At 46.2% G+C, this 22,480-nt stretch overlaps 1 protein-coding gene across 7 annotated transcripts; it reads right to left on the reverse strand.

Moving 5' to 3' along the window:
• Window positions 1–4,225: 4,225 nt before the first annotated feature.
• Window positions 4,226–16,650, reverse strand: AKAP5 (A-kinase anchoring protein 5). Of its 7 annotated transcripts, none has more exons than XM_083616738.1 (2): window positions 16,404–16,650; window positions 4,226–7,223 (listed from the first exon to the last, which is right to left on the reverse strand). In XM_083616738.1, exon 2 carries the CDS (start codon window positions 6,442–6,444, stop codon window positions 4,996–4,998), a length of 1,449 nt encoding a protein of 482 aa, XP_083472864.1. In that variant the 5' UTR covers window positions 6,445–7,223; window positions 16,404–16,650; the 3' UTR covers window positions 4,226–4,995. The 7 variants fall into 7 exon arrangements, with proteins under 7 accessions (XP_083472864.1, XP_083472865.1, XP_083472863.1 ...); XM_083616739.1 differs by lacking the exon at window positions 16,404–16,650 and adding an exon at window positions 16,314–16,334; XM_083616737.1 differs by lacking the exon at window positions 16,404–16,650 and adding an exon at window positions 16,310–16,329.
• Between the last annotated feature and the right edge of the window lie 5,830 nt (window positions 16,651–22,480).

Raw genomic sequence — 22,480 nt, forward strand, 5'->3', positions numbered from 1 at the left:
CAAATTAAAATGTGAACTTGCCAGTTGTAAACTCCACTAAAAGGCCTTTTGTTATTCCACACATACAGACCCGCTCCACGCCTCCCACTGTTCTTCTGCAACAATTCTCTGAAACACAAGGTGAGTCACCCAGATTTATGAGGGAATTTTGAAACACATGTCAGAAGAGCATGAAGAGGAGGCGGGAAAGAGAATATTTTTTACAAAGATGTGTTTTTACTGAAGGTGGGAAATACTTGAAAGCTTTTCTTTTGGACTGTAATGGCAAGGAAATGCAGTTCTAAGTGCTCTTTTCCTGATGGATTCTTTTTGATAACCCCCGCCTCCCAAACCGTGTGTCTTGTTTTCCTTTCCCCACCTCATCCCTTCTTCCTTTTGTGCTGCCACCTTTAGGCAGTGGCACTTTTAGGGCAGAGAGGTCCATGGCTCCACTCAGCAGAATGAGCAGACGGGTCCCCCAACACAACAGCGCCAGCTCACCACCATTTTGAAGCAAGTAATACACGATGCCCTCTAAAGAAGATGCATTATCTCCAGAGTCCCTGATTATCGACCTGACACAACCCTTTTCCACTGGAGGGCAGAGTAAAAATATTTCAAAACAAAGATGCCCCACATACGCAAGTGCAAATCCACATGATTTATTCCAGATCAGGGACTTTTTGGAAAAGGGAGAGCAAGCAAAAAGAATGGACCTTTCCCCTTGCTGATCAGAAATTCTTGCTGCAAATTCACTAGTTCCCTATTTACGTTGCGCTCCCCGCAATTTATTTGTAGGGACGTTTGTGACAAAGGGACGCGGGTGGCGCTGTGGGTTAAACCACAGAGCCTAGGACTTGCCGATCAGAAGGTTGGCGGTTCGAATCCCTGAGACGGGGTGAGCTCCTGTTACTTGGTCCCTGCTCCTGCCAACCTAGCAGTTCGAAAGCACATCAAAGTGCAAATAGATAAATAGGTACCACTCCGGCGGGAAGGTAAACGGCATTTCCATGCTCTGCTCTGATTCGCCAGAAGCGGCTTAGTCATGCTGGCCACATGACCCGGAAGCTGTACGCCGGCTCCCTCAGCCAGTAAAGCGAGATGAGCGTTGCAACCCCAGAGTCGGCCACGACTGGACCTAATGGTCAGGGGTCCCTTTACCTTGTGACTGAAAAAAGAGCGCACCCGAAGAAGTGTATTGTGAAACTCAAAACGGAAAATAGCACTGCCCAAAAATAGCAAGTGAGTGTCCTAAAGTAATCAAAACCAAAGCAAATTGAACAAAACGAGAAGCCATTGACCCAGGAGGGAACACACACAAAACCCAAATGGATTGTTTTAGATTAGCCGATTCTCCTGCATACATATAACCGAAAGGAAGGTTTGCTGTGATGCAGCCTAGCTGTACAGATCCCTAGAAAAACAATAGTATCACCTGCTAAGGATCGGGGCCAAGGTGTCTATATTGGCTTAAAGCAGCTTGAGAGCAAATGTTGCCTTCTGTCTGATTTCCATCTTTCTCTGCCGTTTCCCGAGGCTTCTTTCAGAGCCGCCTCGTTTTTCTTTCTGCAGTTCTCTTTTGTGTTATCACAATGAAAGTGGAGAGGCAAGGAATAGCTTGTTTCATTGTTTAGCTCCTTTTCTTTTGCATTACTTTGCGCACACACACCTTTGAGCTGCTCCCTTCTCTCTTGCATGCTTACCTTTATACGTGACAAAAGCTGTAAGGGAAAAAAGGAGGGGCAATGCATGCCGTGTGGTATGTGAAATAAATCAACAATTTATCTCCAATATGAATTGCTCATCACCAGCAGTAGAAAGGGGCAGAGTAAGTGGATCTGCCACCCTACCTTAAAAAGTAAAGGACTCCTGACCATTAGGTCCAGTCGTGGCTGACTCTGGGGTTGTGGTGCTTGCTTTAATGGCCAAGGGAGCCGGCGTACAGCTGGGTCATGTGGCCAGCATGACTAAGCCGCTTCTGGTGAACCAGTGCAGCGCACGGAAACGCCGTTTAGCTTCCTGCCGGAGCGGTACCTATTTGCTTGCACTTTGACGTGCTTTTGAACTGCTAGGTTGGCAGGAGCAGGGACCGAGCAACAGGAGCTCACCCCGTTGCGAGGATTCGAACCGCCAACCTTATGATCGGCAAGCCCTAGGCTCTGTGGTTTAACCCACAGCGCCACCGTGTCCCCTGCCTTACCCAAGAGTAAACCCTGGACATAAAACATGAGTTGACAGGGACAGGATCGCACGGAAGACCAAGCCTCTTTAAAGGAAAGGAAGTTGGGGACATTAATAGATTATTTTTGGGGAGAGAGAAGGGGCTGTTGCTAGCCTTGGTGAAGGATTTCTAACCCCCAAGGCTGTGTCATTTCAGAAGGCAGATTTGGGATTGCAGGACTGGAGAGCTTGGCTGGTTACAGCGTTGTGCTAAAAATGCCAAGGGTGCTGGTTCAATCCCCATACGGGGCAGCTGCATATTCCTGCATGGCAGGGGGTTGGACTAGATGATCCTCAGGGTCCCTTCCAACTCTACAATTCTAGGGTTCTCTCACTTAAAGCAAAAACCAGAACCATATTCCATGCACCTAGGAAAGTAGAGCATCAGGGAGTAGCCCAGGCTGAAACTGGAGCAATCTGAAACCAGAGCAATCAAATACGTAATACCCCAACCAAAAATTAACCTCAATTCTGAAGTGGTACCGTCCCAGCTTAATAGGGCTGTACCATGTGATTTTTATAAACACGAACACTGGACCTGAATTAAACAGTAATACTGTTTGGGTGCTGACAAAACGAGATCAGCTTCAGGTCCTCCTTTGCGCAACTTCCACTATCCTTTTTGTCTATAATTATGTGCCAATCAAGAATTGTGTGTTTAAATACAAATTTTTCAGTGAATTTAATGAACTGCCCAATTCTCTGCAGCCGTTTTCATTTTCCTCCCAATTTTGGGAAGGGGGTGACTAGAATCGACACCAAGAAGGCTCAGGGTCACTCCTTGCATTGCCCACTGCTATGTATGCAGGAGGTTTGGTTAACATCAGGAGACGGTGCAATGCCTATGGACCGACACTGTGTAGGTTTGAGCAGCTGCAAACTCCCAAGTTCACCCGGATTGACATCATATTTAACAGACAGCTCCAGAAAACAATTCCAGAGCCTTTCTTAATTACTGCAAATGTTATGTGCAGGTACTGCTATATGATGACTCCAGCAATACTGAACGAATGACACTCTTGATGGCAGCCCCAGGAACATCTTTTGCAGCTAAATGTGGCCCCCTAGGCCACTCTCTGGCCCTCAGGACCCTCCCTTAGGTCCTGACCTTTCCCCAGGTAACAACCCCTAACAGAACCTTTTGCATCCCCTCAAGTGTTTAGCTGTGACAATGCCTATTGGACGCCTATATCTGCAGGTGTAGAAACCTCTAGATTATTTGCATGGTTGGAATGTAGCCAGCAAAGGTTAAGTGTCACGTTATTCCTCCACCCACTTTTGTCTCTGGCCCCGCCCACCTCCACATGTGGCCCCTTCCTATGTGGAGACGTGGCCCTCAGCTTGAAAACGTTCTCCATCCTTATCTCCCAGAAAAAAACCCACTCTTCTGGGGACTTTCCACAGGTGTCCTGAACTTCAAATGGCTTGAGGGATATACTCTTTCCTGAAATAAATGGGTAGGCATGATTCATTCTTGCACTTGTGCAAGAGTAACCTATGTGGACCTAAGGAAAACTAAGGAGTAGATGGAGCCCTTGCATTTGAAAACCATTAAGCGCCAAAGCAGTGCCCTAGTTTGCTGGATCTCCTCAGAAACACTCCAGCAAATCTTTTTTATCATTCCAGTAGTGTTTAGTTCTGCGTGCCACAGTTTAAGAATGATATTGACAAGCTGCAAAATGTGCAGAGGAGGGCGACCAAAATGATCAAGGGTCTAGAAACCAAGCCTTAGGAGGAACAGTTTAATTACTCTTTGAATTTTAAAAAAGCCTCTTAAAATATATATATATATTAAGGCTCAAGTGTTGCAGCCTTTCTGCATAGGAAATGGACTGCACCTCCATTATCATTTTGGTTGTCCTCTCCTGCAGCTCTACAATATCCTTGGTTCAGGTACGGCAACCAGAATTGCATATTGTATTCCAAGAACTGACCGCGTCACTGATATTTGACGATAGTTTTAATCTGTACACAGTGAGATTTGCTACTTTTTGGTTTCCCTTTGGAAGATCAAGTGAGCTCCAAGTCTCTGAAATCGAAACATTTATTTTGAGCAAAAACAGTGCCGGAAAGGCTCTAGAAAGTTAACACTTTTCTAAATGAACACTGAAGTTTTGCTAATATGGCTCTTAAGGCCTCTGCAAGACCTCCGATAAAAACGGCTCGCTTGCCAATTTCAACGTGTGCATCCTTCATTCACTGTTCTGTAAATTGATCTCGGTTCAACAACTTGCCTCTAACAGCAACTTAACCAAAAGCAATTTAGCGGGTGTTAAATTTGATTAACGTAGGGCTTCTTCAAGCATTTGGCAATAATGGGAATCGAACAACTTGGTTCTAAGTAAGGGAAATAAATGGACATGGGAAAGAAGAGGTGGCTTCTTGCTCTCCTAGCTCTACTACGCAGAACAAGCCATTAACACGTCACCATGCAGCAAAGGGCCCACCCTTCCAAAAATCCTTTTTTCCCCGTACATGATACATTCCTCTCACCGACATGCAAAATTAAGCTAATTGCAGCGAGCACTGCAATTTATCTCGGGGTTTCATCCGATGTCTTTCATGTTGAGTTCAAATATTGTAGGACTTCCTTCCCCCTTCCTATGGCATTAATACTGGATTAACCTGTAAGGCGAGGACAGGTAGTTTTGGCACCTGATGCAGAAAATTCAGCCAAGCCACTTAAACAGCAGGTCCCTTGCACCTTTTCCTCGGTGCTCAGAATCTGCTACAGTACTTGTGGAAGTCTGATGGCAGGGCCTGGCCAAAGACCACCAGGGAGCTCCGGTGACCCTATCATAGAAAACTGTTTTGTTTATTTTGCTCCAGAGCCATCTCATTCACAAGCTGCTCGATGGACGACTGGATGGCCGCCTTCACAAGTGAGGCGGCCGTTTCAATCAGAAGCACCTCGTATTGTTCTGAAGCCCAGTGCTCCTGGTCACTGGCACCCAAAGGCGGCTGGGCCTGCGGACACGTCTTGCCTTCCCTCCCTGACCTGGAATCGGGGACTTTGCTGGTTTTCTTTTTCGCTTTCTGTTTGCTGGCTTGCGGAAAGGAAAACGTTTCGCAGCTGTAGCTGGGTTCCTCTTCCTCTTCCTCCTGGAAGGCCTCCGCTTCTGTGATCATGATCACAATGCCCGCCCCAGGCATCGCAAGCTTGTTGTCGTCGGATTTCGCTTCCTGGACGGGACAATTTGGCTCCTGTGAAGCCTCGTCTTCGGACACAGGCAGACTGCAATGCAGCATCACTTCAACAGAATCGCCTTCCTTGGCACTGTCGATTTCCGGCACAACATCCTCCCCAGATTGTTCCAACTCAGCCTCTTTGGCAGCTGAGTTCTTGGAGTCTTCTCCTTCCAAGACGTTGGGTTGGCTTTCTGGCAGGTCCTGGGCAAGCAGGGAGCCCACCTCTCCCTCAAAATCAAACCTCTCGTTTCTCCCTTCTTCAGGTTCCCCATAGAGGCTTCCGTGATGCAGCTGGAAGAGTTGCTTCTCCTGTTCTGTTTTGAGGACCGTTTCGGAGTGGATAATTTCTGACTGAGCCGTAAAGTCTGTGTATTGGTCGGGACCCGGACTCATCTCTGAAAAAGCGTCCTCTCTCCTGGCTGGAGCCACCTCTTCAGAGTTGTTTACAACCCCCCTGTCGCCCTCGTTTTCAAGGGCATCCCTGGGGGATTGGTCAGCGTTCAGAGGACCTTCCACAGACACAGACTCTGGTTCACTGTTCCTTTTGTTATCCAGAATGCTCGCCCCTTCGCTGGCTTTCTCGCCGTGATCCCCCTCCTCTGTTATTTCAGCCTGGCAGGACTTCTTGCTTCTACAGAACCTTAGGCAGGGAATTTTATGGCTGGAGCTGGTGCGCTCCTTTGCGCCAGAATTTTCCACATTCGTCTCCAGCTGCACACGGGAACCAGACTGCGCTTGTTTCTTCAAAGCGGATTTGGACCTCCTCCTCATTGTCACAAGACGCTTGAAGGACAACCAAGCCCCTCCTGACGTCCACGATAGATCTGAAGCCTCCATTTGACTTTGCCCAGAGTTGGAGAGCTGGTTTGTAGCCTTTCGGGTTACAGATTCACGATCCTCGTCTTTCTCTGTTGCGTAGGACTTCTTCCTTTTCTTAAAGCAAATCGCAGAGGCCTTTTGGGCCGGGCTCTCGTGTGGAAGGAAAGGCTTTTCCGCATTTGAGGCTTCCGGTTCTTGCATACTCTCTGTCTGAATTTCTTTAGCTGCATCCTCCATTCTTAAATCCCTGTCCCTTAGCTATCGTTTCAGAGGAAAGGCATCCTTATGGCAGATCCACACCACAAACGTTATCAGTTTTATAGCAGTTGTGAATACTTGGAATTGTAGTTTGGGAAGTGACAAAATCCTTAGAACCACAATTCCCTGCAGAGAGGAGACGACTGTTTGCATCTGCAGCGCTGATATGCTGTTATCAAACTCAACAAACCATCCCTTGAGATGTCTTCTCACAACCTCAAGATGACCTATCTATTTTATTCTATTTTTTACAAAAACATCTTTTGATGGACACCTGAAGGCAGGTTTCTCTTTCGCTTAGTGTTTTTGTTTTTTAAGAGAGTGAGGTTTTCCTTTTTTTTGACAGCAGGGTGTTTTTACCCCCCTCCGTGTATCTTACTGAAGAACTCTCTGCCCGAAGCCTCTGAGCATCAATTTTAATCATCTCTCGGTGCGATGGGCGATACTCTTTCATCAGAAGCTTGGCGCTTTAATAGTTTAAAATAGATTTTGGATAATCACAGAGACTGGCCCTGCTCCATTAACGACAGCCCCGGGAGACAACATCCACTTGCAAATATACGTGCCTTTTCCCAATCAGGGGTTTTGCATGCAAGCGACTACAAAGAAGGCCATCTTCATAAACTGGTTCAGGGAGAGGTATCCCTGTGCCCTTCCAAGTCTGCTTCTTATTGCCTTTTGGTCCATTTTCCAATTAGCATCCCTCGGGTTATAAAACACGACGACTTTCCTCATTGATGGGATTGCTTTGTGGGCACCTGCAGGGGTGGGGGGAGAGAAAGAAAAAAGGGGGAAAGTAATATTGCACTGTACACAGGGTGCCCACACAAATTAATGCTCCAAAAAATAATCAGACTGCTTTGCAGGGAGAAGTGCTTTATTTTATTTTTTTATTTATATTTAACCACCTTTGTAGGCAGGTACTGGGTTTGACTGCAGGGGCCCCAAGTTTACATCTCTATTGAATGTAGCCATAAACAGAAAATACAGTGAAGGAAAGCAGTGTTAGAAACTCAGATATAGTCGTACCTTGGAAGTCGAACGGAAACCATTCCGGAAGTTCGTTCAACTTCTAAAACGTTCGGAAACCAAAGCGCGGCTTCTGATTGGCAGCAGGAAGCTTCTGCAGCCAATCAGAAGCCGCGGAAGCCCCATTGGACGTTCGGCTTCCAAAAATAGTTCTCAAACCAGAATAGTTACTTCCGGGTTTGCGACGTCCAGGAGCCAAAACGTTTGAGAACGAAGCTGTTCAAAAACCAAGGCACAACTGTATAAGCAAGGCATCAAAAGGCATTAAAACAAAGTTACAGTGGTCAAAATGGAATGTCCAGTTGCCGTTTTGATGATCAGTTAAACACCTGCCTAGATGATTTATCTTGTGGAGAATTGCTTCAAACCCCAACTCCAGCTTCCAACAGATATAAAAACATAATAGAGCATCAAACCTTAAAAACTCTCCTATACAAGGCTGCCTTCAGGTGTCTTCTTAAAGTCACATACAGTAGACCTTCTAGTTACGGACCACTCTGGATACATAACTTCCGGGTTACAAATGCTGCAAACCCAGAAGTGTATACTTCCGTGTTTTGCCGTGCACACATGCGCAGAAGCACTCTGCACGTCCAGCACACAGAAGCGGCGCTTCTGCCTACGGACTTTTCGGGATGCGGACAACCCCCGGAAGAAATTTAATTTGTATCCGGTGGGTCCACTGTAGTCGTTTATTTGTTTTATATTTGACAGAAGGGTGTTTCACAAGGCGGGCGCCACTACCGAGAAGGCCCTCTGCAGCAGAGAGGACGAGTCATCCCCACCATCAACAAACTCCTGAAGAAAGCTCAGGTTCTGCAAAAAAAATATATGCCCTGGTGCCGTGGACAGGAAGGGATGTCTACTTCGTGGGAACCCAAGTCCTGTTTGCGACACAAACGTCATATAGGCGCTTTCTTGCTAGCACCCACGGCTTTCTGCTTCAAAAAACATGAGCTGCGCTGCATGAGGGATGCTTATTTATAGTCTTGCTTTCCCTTTCCATAGCAACTGCAGCATAAATTGCCAAGCGCATGTCTTCAGCCTTTCGGGGGCGCTACCTACAGGCGAAGCCCTTCAACCGCAAATGCCACTGTGATACAGTGGTACCTTGGGTTACATACGCTTCAGGTTACATACGCTTCAGGTTACAGACTCCGCTAACCTAGAAATATTGCTTCAGGATGAGAACAGAAATCGCATGGTGGTGGCAGCGGGAGGCCTCATTAGCTAAAGTAGTGCTTCAGTTTAAGAACAGTTTCAGGTTAAGAACGGACCTCCGGGACGAATTAAGTACCCCGAGGTACCACTGTACTTCTAAAAGTGGGTGGAAGGAAGGGGGAGGAGTTTTCCGCCGAGAACCAAGATTCGCAGCAAAGCCTCAGGCTCATCCCAAACATCCGATTACTCACTCTAAGAGCTTTCGTTGAGATCACTGTGCCCTTACAAATAATTCGTGATAGCAACAGCACAGGCGTCTACCCACTTGTGCGGAGGGTTAGATTCCCAGGTTCTGCATGTATACATGAAATGGAAACACCACTGGGTTCAGTGGTGGGTGGAATCAAATAATAATTCCGGATGCCCACCCCATCCCCACTTTTCATTTATTATTATTATTTTTTTAAAAAATTGCAAGCACATTGCAAGAGGGAAAAAAAGGTAAAAGACTTTTTTAAAAAAAAAAAGATAAAAGACTTCTGGGGAAAAATTATAATGAATTTTTAAAAATGACGAAATATACATTTATGAAGAAACCAGAGGCCTTTCTCCTTGGAGTAATAGGTTCTGAACTGCCCAAAAGAGATGTAAAAGTATTTTTGTATGCCACAACTGCTGCACAGATTTTAATAGCCAAAAAATGGAAAACACAAGAATTACCAACGGTAGAAGAATGGCAGATGAAGATGATGGACTTTATGGAGCTAGCTGATCTCACCGGGAGAATCCGTGACCAGAAAGAAGAGGAAAATCAAGAAGACTGGAAGAAATTTAAAGACTATTTGAATAAATATTGTAACATTAAAGATTTGTAATTACTTGAAAGAACTAATTAGGCCTAGGATTAAATTAGGATTAAATAAATAAATAAGAAACAGAAGGATAAGAAAAGTTAGGAAATTTGATTATAACCGGAATATTGTCATATGGAATAATGATACTGGAAACTGCTACATTCAATTACAAGGAAATTCAGTTGGAAGAGATTAGAGGAAGTCAAGTAATATGTTTATGAAGTTGGAGTTTAACTAATTAATTTTTAAGTCTTATTGTATTTATGTATGTGGTGGTATATGGGAGGTTTGTACTATTTTATTTTCTCTATTATCTTTTTTTCTTTTATTATTGTTTTTTTTCTTTTTCTGTTATGTTTAAGTTATGCCTTTGTATGAAATTTAATAAATATTATTGGGGGGGGGGACTTTTTATATCATAGAATTGTAGAGTTGGAAGTAATCTCAAGCCGCCATATAGTCCAACCCCTGCAATGAATAAAGGGAATAAAGGGAGCTAAGCCTTTGGTACACCCACCTCAAACGTTGGTTTAGAGCAGCTGTTTTAACAGCTGTCTAACAGCCAGAGGACCCCTGGCCCAGAGCACATGCTTGGCATGTAGAGCACCTCAGCTTCCACACCTGGCACCTCTAGTTGAAGGGCTCTATGGGAGCTGTTGAAGCTCAACATCAAAAAAACGAAGATCATGGCCACTGGTCCCATCACCTCCTGGCAAATAGAAGGGGAAGAAATGGAGGCAGTGAGAGATTTTACTTTCTTGGGCTCCATGATCAGTGCAGATGGTGACAGCAGTCATGAAATTAAAAGACGCCTGCTTCTTGGGAGAAAAGCAATGACAAACCTAGACAGCATCTTAAAAAGTAGAGACATCACCTTGCCAACAAAGGTCCGTATAGTAAAAGCTATGGTTTTCCCAGTAGTGATGTATGGAAGTGAGAGCTGGACCATCAAGAAGGCTGATTGCCGAAGAATTGATGCTTTTGAATTATGGTGCTGGAGGAGACTCTTGAGAGTCCCATGGACTGCAAGATCAAACGTATCCATTCTTAAGGAAATCAGCCCTGAGTGCTCACTGGAAGGACAGATCCTGAAGCTGAGGCTCCAATACTTTGGCCACCTCATGAGAAGAGAAGACTCCCTGGAAAAGACCCTGATGTTGGGAAAGATGGAGGGCACAAGGAGAAGGGGACGACAGAGGACGAGATGGGTGGACAGTGTTCTCGAAGCCACAAACATGAGTCTGACCAAACTATGGGAGGCCGTGGAAGACAGGAGTGCCTGGCGTGCTCTGGTCCATGGGGTCACGAAGAGTCGGACACAACTAAACGACTAAATAACAACATGGGAGCTGTTTGGGGAAGGATCCTGCGCCTCAGACCTCTCTCAGGGAGCAGAGAGGGCTGCAGCAGATGGGACCATGGTCTGGCGATATCTGACACCCTCTTGGGACTACAACTCCCATCATCCTTGCCCGTTGGCTGCGCTGGCAAGGCCTGATGGTAGTCTGGAGGACAACAATATCCACGTTGTGGGTGGCTGCAGTAAAACAAGATGCCCCATCTAAACATTCCTCCTGCCTTCAGGTCAACGCAAGATCAGGCCAGTGGACTCCAATGATAGCTGCGCACATTCGCTAGCGGTGACTTAGAGGAGCTTCAACTTTAAGAGCTGTCCATCCTTGGAGGTTTTTGAGCAGAGGTTGGATGGTTATCTGTACTGGATGCTTTAGCTGAGATTCCTGCATTGCAGGGGGTTGGACTAGATGATCCCTACGGGTCCCTTCCAACCAGGGTGAATTTGAAATGTTTAACCACATCTTAAGTGTTTAACCAAATGTTTAACCAACTATTAAGGTGATACCAGAAAGAACGAGTCTTTCTGTTAAAAAAAGAAGAAGATTTAAATCAAGTCTTACTGGCTAATGATTTAAATCACTAGTCAGTAAGACTTGATTTAAATCTTTTTTCTTTTTTTTTACAGAAAGACTCATTCTTGCTGGTATCACCTTAATATTTACAACTAGATGAAGGTTTCATTTTTGGAATAATAAATTTTCAGAGTTGTTTTTACAGTTCTATCAAAAATTACTGATTTGGTGATACTCTTAGAAATACATAGACCGATAATGATGAAATTATGGTGCAGTTTAATAAGTGAACTGTTTATATTTTGACAACTGTTCTGCTGTACTTTATTGGAAAGAGAAAAATAATCATTTCCTTCATAGCAATTTAAACAATTTATTTAACTAAAACAATAACATTATAGCATATGTATCCATGCTTGTTAACTGATGTGGTTAAACAATTTTTTTTAAAAACCCAACAACTTAGACTGAGTTTTAGCACACATGAAAAACTTAAACAAATCCTTATCTCCTGATGAATAGCCTTTGCACTATAATGTAACTTAAATAGAAAATCTTTAGAAAGATATTTCCTTCAAAAGCATTTTATTTTAAAAATCTGATTTAAATATTAAAAATCTGATTTAAATTTTAAAAATCTGATTTAAATTAAAAAATCTGATTTAAATAAAACAAATCTGTTAGTTTGGTTTAAGAAAACAAACAACCTTGATTTTTATCCACCCTGCTTCCAACTCTATGATACTATGATTCTATGAAGATTTGCTGCGACAGAAGTTCATCTGTCCATGACTTCCTATCTGTAAAAACCCAAGTCCGTTTGGAAAGTCCATGCAATCAACTGGACTAGTTTGTGGCGAGCCACCAGTGACCTGAAGCTTGTTGTGCTGTATAAACCTAAATATTACTACTACCTGTATTTCCACCCCCTGCTTAGGTAAAAGGTAAAGGACCCCTGGACGGCTAAGTCCAGTCAAAGGCGACTCTGGGGTTGCAGCACTCATCATGCTTTTCAGGCCGAGGGAGCCAGCGTTTGTCCACAGACAGCTTTCTGGTTCTTGTGGCCAGCATGATTAAACTGCTTCTGGAGAAGCCAAACAACTGCAACGGAAGTCAGAGTGCATGGAAATGCTGTTTACCTTCCTGCTAAAGCGGTACCTATTTATCTACTTGCGCTGACGTGCTTTCGAACTGCTAGGTTGGCAGGAGCTGGGACAGAGCAACGGGAGCTCACTCCATCATGGGGACTCGAACCGCCGACCTTCTGATTGGCAAGCCCAAGAGCCTCAGTGGTTTAGACCACAGCGCCACCCGCATCCCCCAACTTACCTTTACAACAAACCTTTGAGGTAGGCTGGTGACTGGCTCAAGGTCACCCAGTCCTGGCTTAGTGGGGATTTGAACCTGCCTCTTTCCTCCTCTGTCGCTCTACAGACCGAGTCTGGTATTCTAACCACCATGTCTAGCTCTAAAGAGGCACCATATGAAACCAATCACCGTATTTTTCGCTCTGTAAGACGCACCAGACCATAAGACGCACATAGTTTTTGGAAGAGGAAAACAAGAAAAAAAATATTCTGAATCCCAGAAGCCGGGGCAGCCCTTCTCCCTCCTCGGGGAAAAGCTCTTTAAAGGGAGCGCTGAGCAGAGCCTCCCGCCTGCATTCGCTCCATAAGACACACATGCATTTCCCCTTACTTTTTAGGAGGGGAAAAGTGCGTCTTATAGAGCAAAAAATACGGTACACTTGGCGGGATTCACCTCCATTGGCAGGTGCCCTGTGGAAAGACTTCTGCTCTCAAAACCAGGCTCCCCCCTCCCGGTGAAATTCACTCTTTTGGTGGGGGGGAGAATGACCAGGACAGCACTGGCCAGCTGAAATTGCTTGTGAAAGCCGGAACAAGTGCAACAGTGCAGCGCTGAATTCCACCCGCTCTATTTAAATGGTTCCACATGGGCAGATAGTATTTGAGAAGGCAGCAACTCTGTTAGAATGGCAAAGTTCAAGCCTGTTCCCAGAAGGAACCTGTGTTCTGGAGCAAGCTGGCCGAGCTGTGATAGCAGCTCTCGACGCCGTTGGACTTGAACTTGCTATGATCAGAAACACGAGAAAGTCTGCAAAGAAAAGAGAGCGCGAGAGAAAGATGCAAGGTCCATGCCTACATATTAGCAGCCACTGACGTCAGCTTCCACTGGTGATCAGCATGTGCCATGGGACAAACCCGAAGACCACTGGTGAAAGTTGTGCACCATTCTGATGCAGTGTGTCCCTGCCACTCGCAATGGGAGCCAGTTCACAAAGCCACTGAGCGCAGAGAAATCTAGCAATGTAAATGCGTGTGTGAACTAGACCCAAAAAGGTGAGATTTGTGGCTGAATGGAGGATTTGAACCCTGGTCTCTCAGGTCCTAGTCTGACACTGCATCATTAAAGGTGCCCAATGTTAAAAAGCAGAGACATCACCTTGCCAACAAAGGTCCATATAGTTAAAGCTATGGTTCTCCCAGTAGTGATGTATGGAAATGAGAGCTGGACCATCAAGAAGGCTGATCGCTGAAGAATTGATGCTTTTGAGTTATGGTGCTGGAGGAGACTCTTGAGAGTCCCATGGACTGCAAGAAGATCAAACGCATCCATTCTTAAGGAAATCAGCCCTGGGTGCTCACTGGAAGGACAGATCCTGAAGCTGAGACTCCAATACTTTGGCCACCTCATGAGAAGAGAAGACTCCCTGGAAAAGACCCTGATGTTGGGAAAGATGGAGGGCACAAGGAGAAGGGGACGACAGAGGACGAGATGGTTGGACAGTGTTCTCGAAGCTACCAGCATGAGTTTGACCAAACTGCGGGAGGCAGTGGAAGACAGGGGTGCCTGGCATGCTCTGGTCCATGGGGTCACGAAGAGTCGGACACGACTAAACAACAACAATGTTAAGTACCTCCACCCATTCTACACGACCACTGGGGAAGTTCTTTGCATGTCTTGATCGGAACTCGGTACATGGAACCAGCTGCAAAAAAAAGCAGCCAGCGGCAGAGAAGAAAGCCAGAGCACAGAATGAAGTGCAAAGAACATTTTTAGCAGTCCTTGCACTGAGAGAAAGGGGGAGTTGCAGTGACAGCCATTATCGTGTATATTTCTGCAAGCACAACCCCAGGGTGAAAGAAATGTTAGTCTATCCTACTACCTCGTTATCTGATTACATTGGTATTTATTTGCAAATGAATGAACAATAGTTTGGAAGGCTTTTTTTAGAAAGGGGTATTGAAAACAGTTAAAACAAATTACAGTCACAGGAATAGGGTGGAAACACCTGTCACAGATGTTAAAGGCCAGGATAAAAAATGATTTCCACCGGTCACATCAAGTTCCACTGAAAGCATTCTTTCCTCTATTAAAAAAAAACGGGGGGGGGGGGACATTCTAAGCAGCTACCTGCCAGGCACCACAATATGGGTGTATTATACATATATATAAAAAATTGACACCCAGTTAAGCCAGATAACCTTTTAAATCAATTAGCTAAACCCTGCAAAACACAAGCTGCCTTGTGCATTTCTAATGTATATAATAGCATGCAAATTTGATTTGCAAAAATCTGACGACGCTCACAAGAGCTACATGCCCCTACAAGGTAGTTTCTGTACTGCAAACCCAGCATTTTTGCAGGCATCCATTAAGTGGGATTTTTTATTTTATTTTAAAGATACATCGTAAAGGTAGCCCCGGATACCTGCAGTCAGAACTGCTGACTCTCGATTCACAGAAAGTGTGCCAGTCTACAATTCCACCTGTTCTTCAGACAAAGGATTGAAGCCGCCAGCACCGACTCCGGGAACCAGCAAGACCTTTCCAAACCACCGTGCAAGAGAGCCCCGAGGCACCCATTCTACAGACAAGTCACTGAGGCTGAGAAGGAGCCCTTCGCTTTGCCCCAAGGGACCATGCTCAGGTTGACCGCGTGAAGATTTGCACATCTCCCTTTTGAAAAAAATTGTATGCCGCTTAATCGTCGAGATCTCTAACAAGCGGCTTACGCGGAGGTCCAGCCCTGAGCTATGCACCGCTCTCTCTTTTTTAATCACTCTTCCCCCCCCCCCACTGCCTATCATTTAAGGGGAACCTGCAACTACCTGCACCTCGTCGTTGCTGGCGCTCAGGCGATCCTCATCCCGGCTGCGGAGCCTGGGAGCGGGCGCGCCTTGCAGCTTCGAGGGGCGCCTCTCTTTGCAGAGCAAGCGGGCGCGCTGCCCTTGTGCAGCTGCAAAAGCCTCGCGCTTGCAAGGCGCCCGGCGCGCACATCCCCACCGCCAAGCCCCCAGCGCGCACGCTGCTGCTGCTGCTGCTGCACGCCTCCGCGGCTCTGCACGCCGCGCGCTCCCCCTCGTTGCACCGGTGGGGGCTGCCTGCGGCTGCTCGCCCGTCCCGTCCCGCCCCTCTTCCTCCCGGGCCGCCGTGCGCGATGCACCCCCGGGCATTTGCTGCAGCTGCTGCCCGCTGGATTCCGCGCTTGCTGCCTCGGTGCTCGCCTGCCTGCCTGCCTGGCCGCCCGCCCCGCATCTGCATCCCCGCTGCCGGCTTGGCAATGTGCAACCGCTTCCCCGGGGCGATCGCTTGCCCCGCCAGGCTCACCTTGCGCTCCGGCCGCCGCACCCCGCGCCTCGCCCGCGCTGCCGTCCTGCCCGCCCGCCCGCCGCTCGCGCTCTCCTCCTGCCGCGGCGCCGCCGAGATCCGCCCACTGGAGGGGAGAGGAGGCGGGGAGCCGTCCTTCGGGCGCCCCCTCGGCGCGCCAAGGCGAAGCTCCCCGCCCAGGATCGGGTCGCGGCAAATGCAGGAGGGAAAGTGCCGCCCACCCCCGGTCCTTAATTCGGATTAGCAGACGCCGGGTCGGCTCCCCCGCCAAGAAACTAGCGTATAGGTGACGAACCAGACCTACGTGCCCTGGAAACATGCAGGTGTCGCTGCTGCGTGGAAAGATGGAAACGTTTCCCATAACGCATGTCCTGCAAACGCGCGCTTCTCTTACGCATAGTGCAGCAAGGGCGCAGGTTCACACGTTCGCACGCGCGTCGGTTGTTTTCTCGGAGGGCGCTGGAGGGAAGAGGGGTGTGTCCGTTTGAAGCCCCCATATGGCTCTTCAGGGTCTGGGCGGAGAGCCTTTCCCATCGTCTCATACCGGATCCTTTGTAAAAAAAAAAAGCAAAACTATTTCTTCCAAGGATCGAAGCTGACACCTTCTCCACGCAGAGATAGCACCTTCCCTTTCCCTCAAACATGGGGGTGTTTGTGATGGTTCAAGGTATGAGCACTGCCTCCCTTGTGTCAGAGCAATGATGGCCCCATTCACATCTACAAGTTACTGTGCCTTATTTTCATCAGCTGGCAAACACGAATGTGTGAACCAGCCTTTATAGTGCAGCCAGGTTACTACAATATTTATTCAATTTATATACCTCCCTTTATCCAAAGGTCCCAGGGCCGTGTACAACATTAAGAACATAATTTACTCAGCATAATAATAAAAACATAACACAGCATAATAATCATGTACCTTGGGTTAAGTACTTAATTTGTTCCGGAGGTCCGTACTTAACCTGAAACTGTTCTTAACCTGAAGCACCACTTTAGCTAATGAGGCCTCCTGTTGCTGCCGCACAGCTGCTGCACGATTTCTGTTCTCATCCTGAAGCAAAGTTCTTAACCGAGGTACTATTTCTGGGTTAGAGTCTGTAACCTGAAGCGTATGTAACCCGAGGTACCACTGTAATCATATAATAAGAGTCTCTTGCACATTTAACAGGCCATAGATTATTCAGTAACCGAAGGCCTGGGTAAAGAGGAATATTTTCGCCTCTCCGGGGAGAGTGTTCCATAGTTGGGGAGCCACTACAGAAAAGGCCCTGTCTCATGCCGCCACCCTCCAAACCTCTCAAGGAGGTGGGGATATAGAGATTACAAACTCAGTGTTTGGATTGGTTCATATGGAGAGAGACGTTCCTTAAGGTATTGAGGTCTTGAGCTGTGTGAGTCTTTATAGGTCAAAACCAGCGCTTTGAACTGGGCCCGGAAACTAATTGGCAGGCCGTTCTCTATCCCATGCCTACTGTATCTGTTTGAGACAAGTCTGGGTACCTGTCCTGTTATTCTTCACCTCCAGGCGTTTTTCCACACCTGCAGTGGTGCCCTCTTGATTCTGCAGACTCCCGACAGCTACCAGAATCCTTGTCTGCTGGGGCATGCTGGCCGGGGCTGATGGGGTTTGTAGTCCTCAACATCTGGACATCATCAGACTGGATGAAACATCCATGTTTCTTTTTTATTATTATTTATTAAAGATTTTGTTGATTTACAAAAGTGTGTGCAACGTCTCTCTCTCATATCCCCCCCCAATGTAACATTTTTACAAATCAGTTTCATTTGTTGAGACATTAGGAAGAAAAGGGGGGAAAAGGTGGAGGGGGGGGGAAAGATGGGTGGGGGTGGGGGTGGGGTCGGGTGGCGATATTTCTATTTTACTTACTATATGTAGGGTTTGGTGTCAGCGTTGCTTGTGCAGGTTCTTTGCTGCTCGCTTGTGTTCCTTTGGTGGTGAGAGAGGTTGGGGTTGGCCTAGGGTGTGGTTGTTCATTTGTGGTTGGCTGCGGTGGTCTTTGTTTTTGTGTGTGAGTGCGGTGGGTGGGTGTTTTGGATCAGGTTAGCCATATTGATTTATATGCTGTTGGTGGGGCTTTAGAATATCCATGAGGCCAAGGATGCAGAGCCTGTGGCTACCTGCACGTGTTGTGGGACTCCAACTCCCATCTGCTCCAACCAGTAAACCTCGGTGACCAGGGCTAATGGGAGATGTGACTTACACAAGCGTTTGGGGATTCTGATGGGGTGTTTATGAACAAGAGGCACATGGGGCTGGTCAACCTGGGAAGGTAGCCCATCAAGGAGAAGGAAGACTCTGATCCTAAACCTCCGCTGCCTTGGGGGACATATGGAGAGACGAAAAGGCTAAGGATTAAACCCTCCACAAATCCAGAATGGAGTCCCTAAGATGGATGGATGGTGCCTTGTGTGTCTCCTTCCACGCAGGTGCCAAACATACTGCTCTGCTTTCCTTTGGACCACATCAGGGGTGCTGAGAGGCAGATCTTGTCCTCTGGGCAGCCCAGGACTCCCTAAATATACACTGCCCAGGCTTGTGCCCCAAACTGGTCTCCTAACGCAGCAGTTTGACTTCACCCCCCGAGGCACACTGCATTGTCGACAACATAAGAAGCCCTCCTGGATCTGGCTAAAGGTTAATATTGTTTTATAGCATGGGTAGGCAAACTAAGGCCCAGGGGCCGGATCTGGACCAATCGCCTTCTCAATCCGGCCCGTGGACAGTCCAGGAATCAGTGTGTTTTTACATGAGTAGAATGTGTTCTTTTATTTAAAATGCATCTCTGGGTTATTTGTGGGGCATGGGAATTCGTTAATTCCCGCCCACCCACCCCCAATATAGTCCGGCCCCCAACAAAGTCTGAGGGACCATGGACTGGCCCCCTGCTGAAAAAGTTTGCTGACCCCTGTGTTATAGATTATAAATGCTGAATTGATTTGTTAGTAATATAATATGGCTTATTGTTTAAGTTGTTGCATTGTGCTTTATAGATTGCAATTGTTTTACTGATGATTTAGTTTATTCTGTATTTGTGACGTTCTGTTATGTTCTAGTTAGCATGTTATTGTTATTTATTGCTTGTAAGCCACTTTGAGACCCATTTGAATGGAAAGCGACATATAAATGTAATAAATCGAAGCGCCACCAACTGGCATTCAGAGTCTTCCTTCCTCTCACACGGGAGATAGAACGCCGCCATCTTGGCTTAGGCCTTTATGCTCATGCAGTAGCAGCTGGTCCAGTCTGAATGTTATCAAAGGAATCTAATTTGTCTTGGCTGTCTTCCTGCACATGGGAAACAAGTACAAGAGGCCAGGCCTGCACAGATGCAGCCAGTGATTGCAATACTAATGTCTTCAGACTGGCTGATATGCTAAGGGTTCCCCCACCACTGCAACTCACGCAAACATTGGGGATGCATTCCAGATTAAACCCTTGAATGAAAACACCAGCTTTATCAAGCTGAATGCCAAAGTCGGCCATTCAGCAGTGCGATCCTAGCCTGAAGGAAGAGGATATTTCGTAGAATCACAGACTTGTAGAGGTGGAGGGGACCCCAAGAGTCATCTATTCCAACCCCCTGTGATGCAGGAAATGTGGGGTATCTGGAGATGGGACTTCATTCTATGAGGCAGGGAGGGGGAGCCTATGGCATTCCGCCAATGGCTGTTGGACTCCCAACTCCCATCATCCCCAGCCAGTGTGGCCAATGGCCATGCACAATGGGAGTTGTAGTCCAGCATAATCCAGAAGCCTATGGGATCCCTTTCTTTGAAGAAGCACTGCTAGCAGATTTGACTTCTGTTAGTTTTTGTTTAGAACACCACCTTAAATTCCCACTTTCTTTATGTTAAGATTGCCTCCATAACACAGCACCCTTATAATCTAGCTTTTCCGCTGGTAGCCTGCACCTGACAAGGAGGCTCTGCTTTGGCCTGGAGAAAGAATTCATGAACTTCTTTGGCGATCACTCATAACCGAGTAAGATTGTAATATGGTCTTAACAGTGTGTCTGTAAGTGACTGTGGAGGCCAATTCTGGATCCGCATATCATTCCATAGTGGGGACATAGGTTTCCGGGCAAGAGTTGTTCACAGTGAGGGTTTGCCAAGTGTGCCTTCCTCTCATCACGTTTCTCCTTTTGTCCTGAGTTTGAGCATCTTCAAAGTCCACGACACCTTTGGGAGAGGCTATTCTCCAACAGGAGGCCAGTGTTTCCCAATTATCCATGCTTATACTGCATTTTTAAAGATTTGCCTTGAGAGTATCTTTAAACCTATTTTGTTGTCCACTGGCATTTCGTTTTCCATTCTTAAGTTTGGAATAGAGTAGTTGCTTTGGAAGATGATAATCAGGCATCTGAACAACATGACCAGTCCAACAAAGTTGATGTTGAAGAATCATTGCTTTGACACTGGTGATCTTCACTTCTTCCAGTGCATTTGTTCACCTGTCTTCCCAAGTGATGTGTAAAATTTTTCAGAAACACCATTAATGGAATCTTTTGAGGAGTTGGAGATGGCGTTTATAAGTGGTCCATGTTTCACAAGCGTACAGTAAGATTGGTAGGACAATAGCTTTGTAAACAAGCATTTTGGTTTCCCTGCAAATGTCCTGGTCCTCAAACGCTCTGCACTTCCATCAGGAGAACGCTGCGCTCCCAGAGCTCAGATGGTGCTGGATTTTGGCATCCATGTCAGCCCTTGTAGAAAGAGAACTGCCTATGTAGGAAAAATGATCAACGTTTTGTAGGGAAATGGGCAGACGACATTCTTAGCAACCTGAGTTGCAACCATACCTGGTAAATACATTTATCGTTCCTTAACTGTAAATCTCTGCCATTCGCCTTACTTTTAATATGTATGATAGGTTGTCTGTCTTTATTATTATTTTACCATTGATGTTCTGTAATGTGTTTTTAATGTTGTACACTGCCCTGGGATCTTCTGAAAAAGGGTGGTATATAAATTGAATAAATAATAATTATAATAATAAATTATACACAGAGAGATATAACAAACAGAATGCCCCTCAAAGAGTGCAGCATCTTGTCAAACAAATTAGTCGTTATAATACAAACAATTTCCCTCTTTCAGAAAAAGTGTATTTCCATTTCCTCAGAAGAAGCAGGTGGTCTGTGCTCATGTTGCTTTTTTATGTGTTTATGATGTAAAACTGGAGCAAGCTGCAGAAAACCTACCTGGATTTTCATTGCTGCTTTGTCAATGTGTCTTTGCCAGTCGATTTTTCCGTAATAATTCTGTTCCCAAGCAATGTAAACCCAACTGCTAATAAATCTGTGCTTACAGATCTCCAGAACTTAGCAATAGCAAGTTCCTTCCTCTCCTCTCCTCCGAATAAGAGTTATGGAGAATGTGAAAGCTTGCACAGCATCTTGTAATATTTTGCTTGGCCTTGTAAAGATAATATGGATTAATGTCCTAATAAGAGTTAAATCCTTTGCAACGGATGAGCTGGCCCAAGAGATGAGTCCTATCTCCCTATCTGCTCATCTGCAGCTAGTTTGGCTAACAGAGCGTTTTGGCTGATTGCAGAGTTAAATGATGCCGCAAAGAGAGTTTGTCTCCAAATTGCCTCCCTCTGGAACCTCTTCCTTCCTGGAAATTTGCACTCCCTTTCCCCAAGGTGTCTTGTATGCCCCTGCCAAGGGACCCTTCTCGAAACCCGAGACCCAAGGCTTAACACAGATTTGTACATGTGCCGTTGGTAGAGTAATCTCTCTGCCACTATTCTTCAATTCCAAGTTTGTGGCTGAATGGAGATTCCAATTTAGCAATTCTCAGTACAGACCCACAGAATGGCAGAAAGCCTTGATTAAGTAACTGGAGGGGTGGAAATGTTTCATTGTGAATGCACCCTAGATTACTGGTTCCCATACTCTTTCCCCCACATGGACCACTTGAGAATTACCGCCAGTCATGGCGGACCACTTATTTTTCTACCTGTTGTGTCCTCTAAAACTTAGGACACTTTCCCCCTGAAATATACTCGGAGTTGAGTGTGAATTTCATGCTCTTTATTCAGCTCATAGTAGCAATGAATGAATCTTTCCCTAAAATGTCTAGCTATATATGCATTATTTACACAATGGGCCCCGTGTGATTGGCTAATTCCGGGCTGCTCCTGTAGGCCAATCAGGTTGCGGATTCACCTCCTCCAGAAGTCTGATTGGCTGCTCCTGCAGGCCAATCAGGTCACTGATTCACTTCCACCTGGAACTGGATTGGGTGGCTCCTGCGGACCAATCAGACTGCTGCATTCTGGATCCTATTGTTTTAGGATTCAGCTCAGTACATAACACCCCAAATGGGTAGTACACCCTTTTTCAAAGAAGAAGAAGAAGAAGAAGAAGAAGAAGAAGAAGAAGAAGAAGAAGAAGAAGAAGAAGAAGAAGAAATTGAGAGGCACTCTTCACTTTTCTTACACCA

The sequence above is a fragment of the Podarcis filfolensis genome (assembly GCF_964270895.1).
Source record: "Podarcis filfolensis genome assembly, chromosome: 1".
Lineage (NCBI taxonomy): Eukaryota > Metazoa > Chordata > Lepidosauria > Squamata > Lacertidae > Podarcis > Podarcis filfolensis.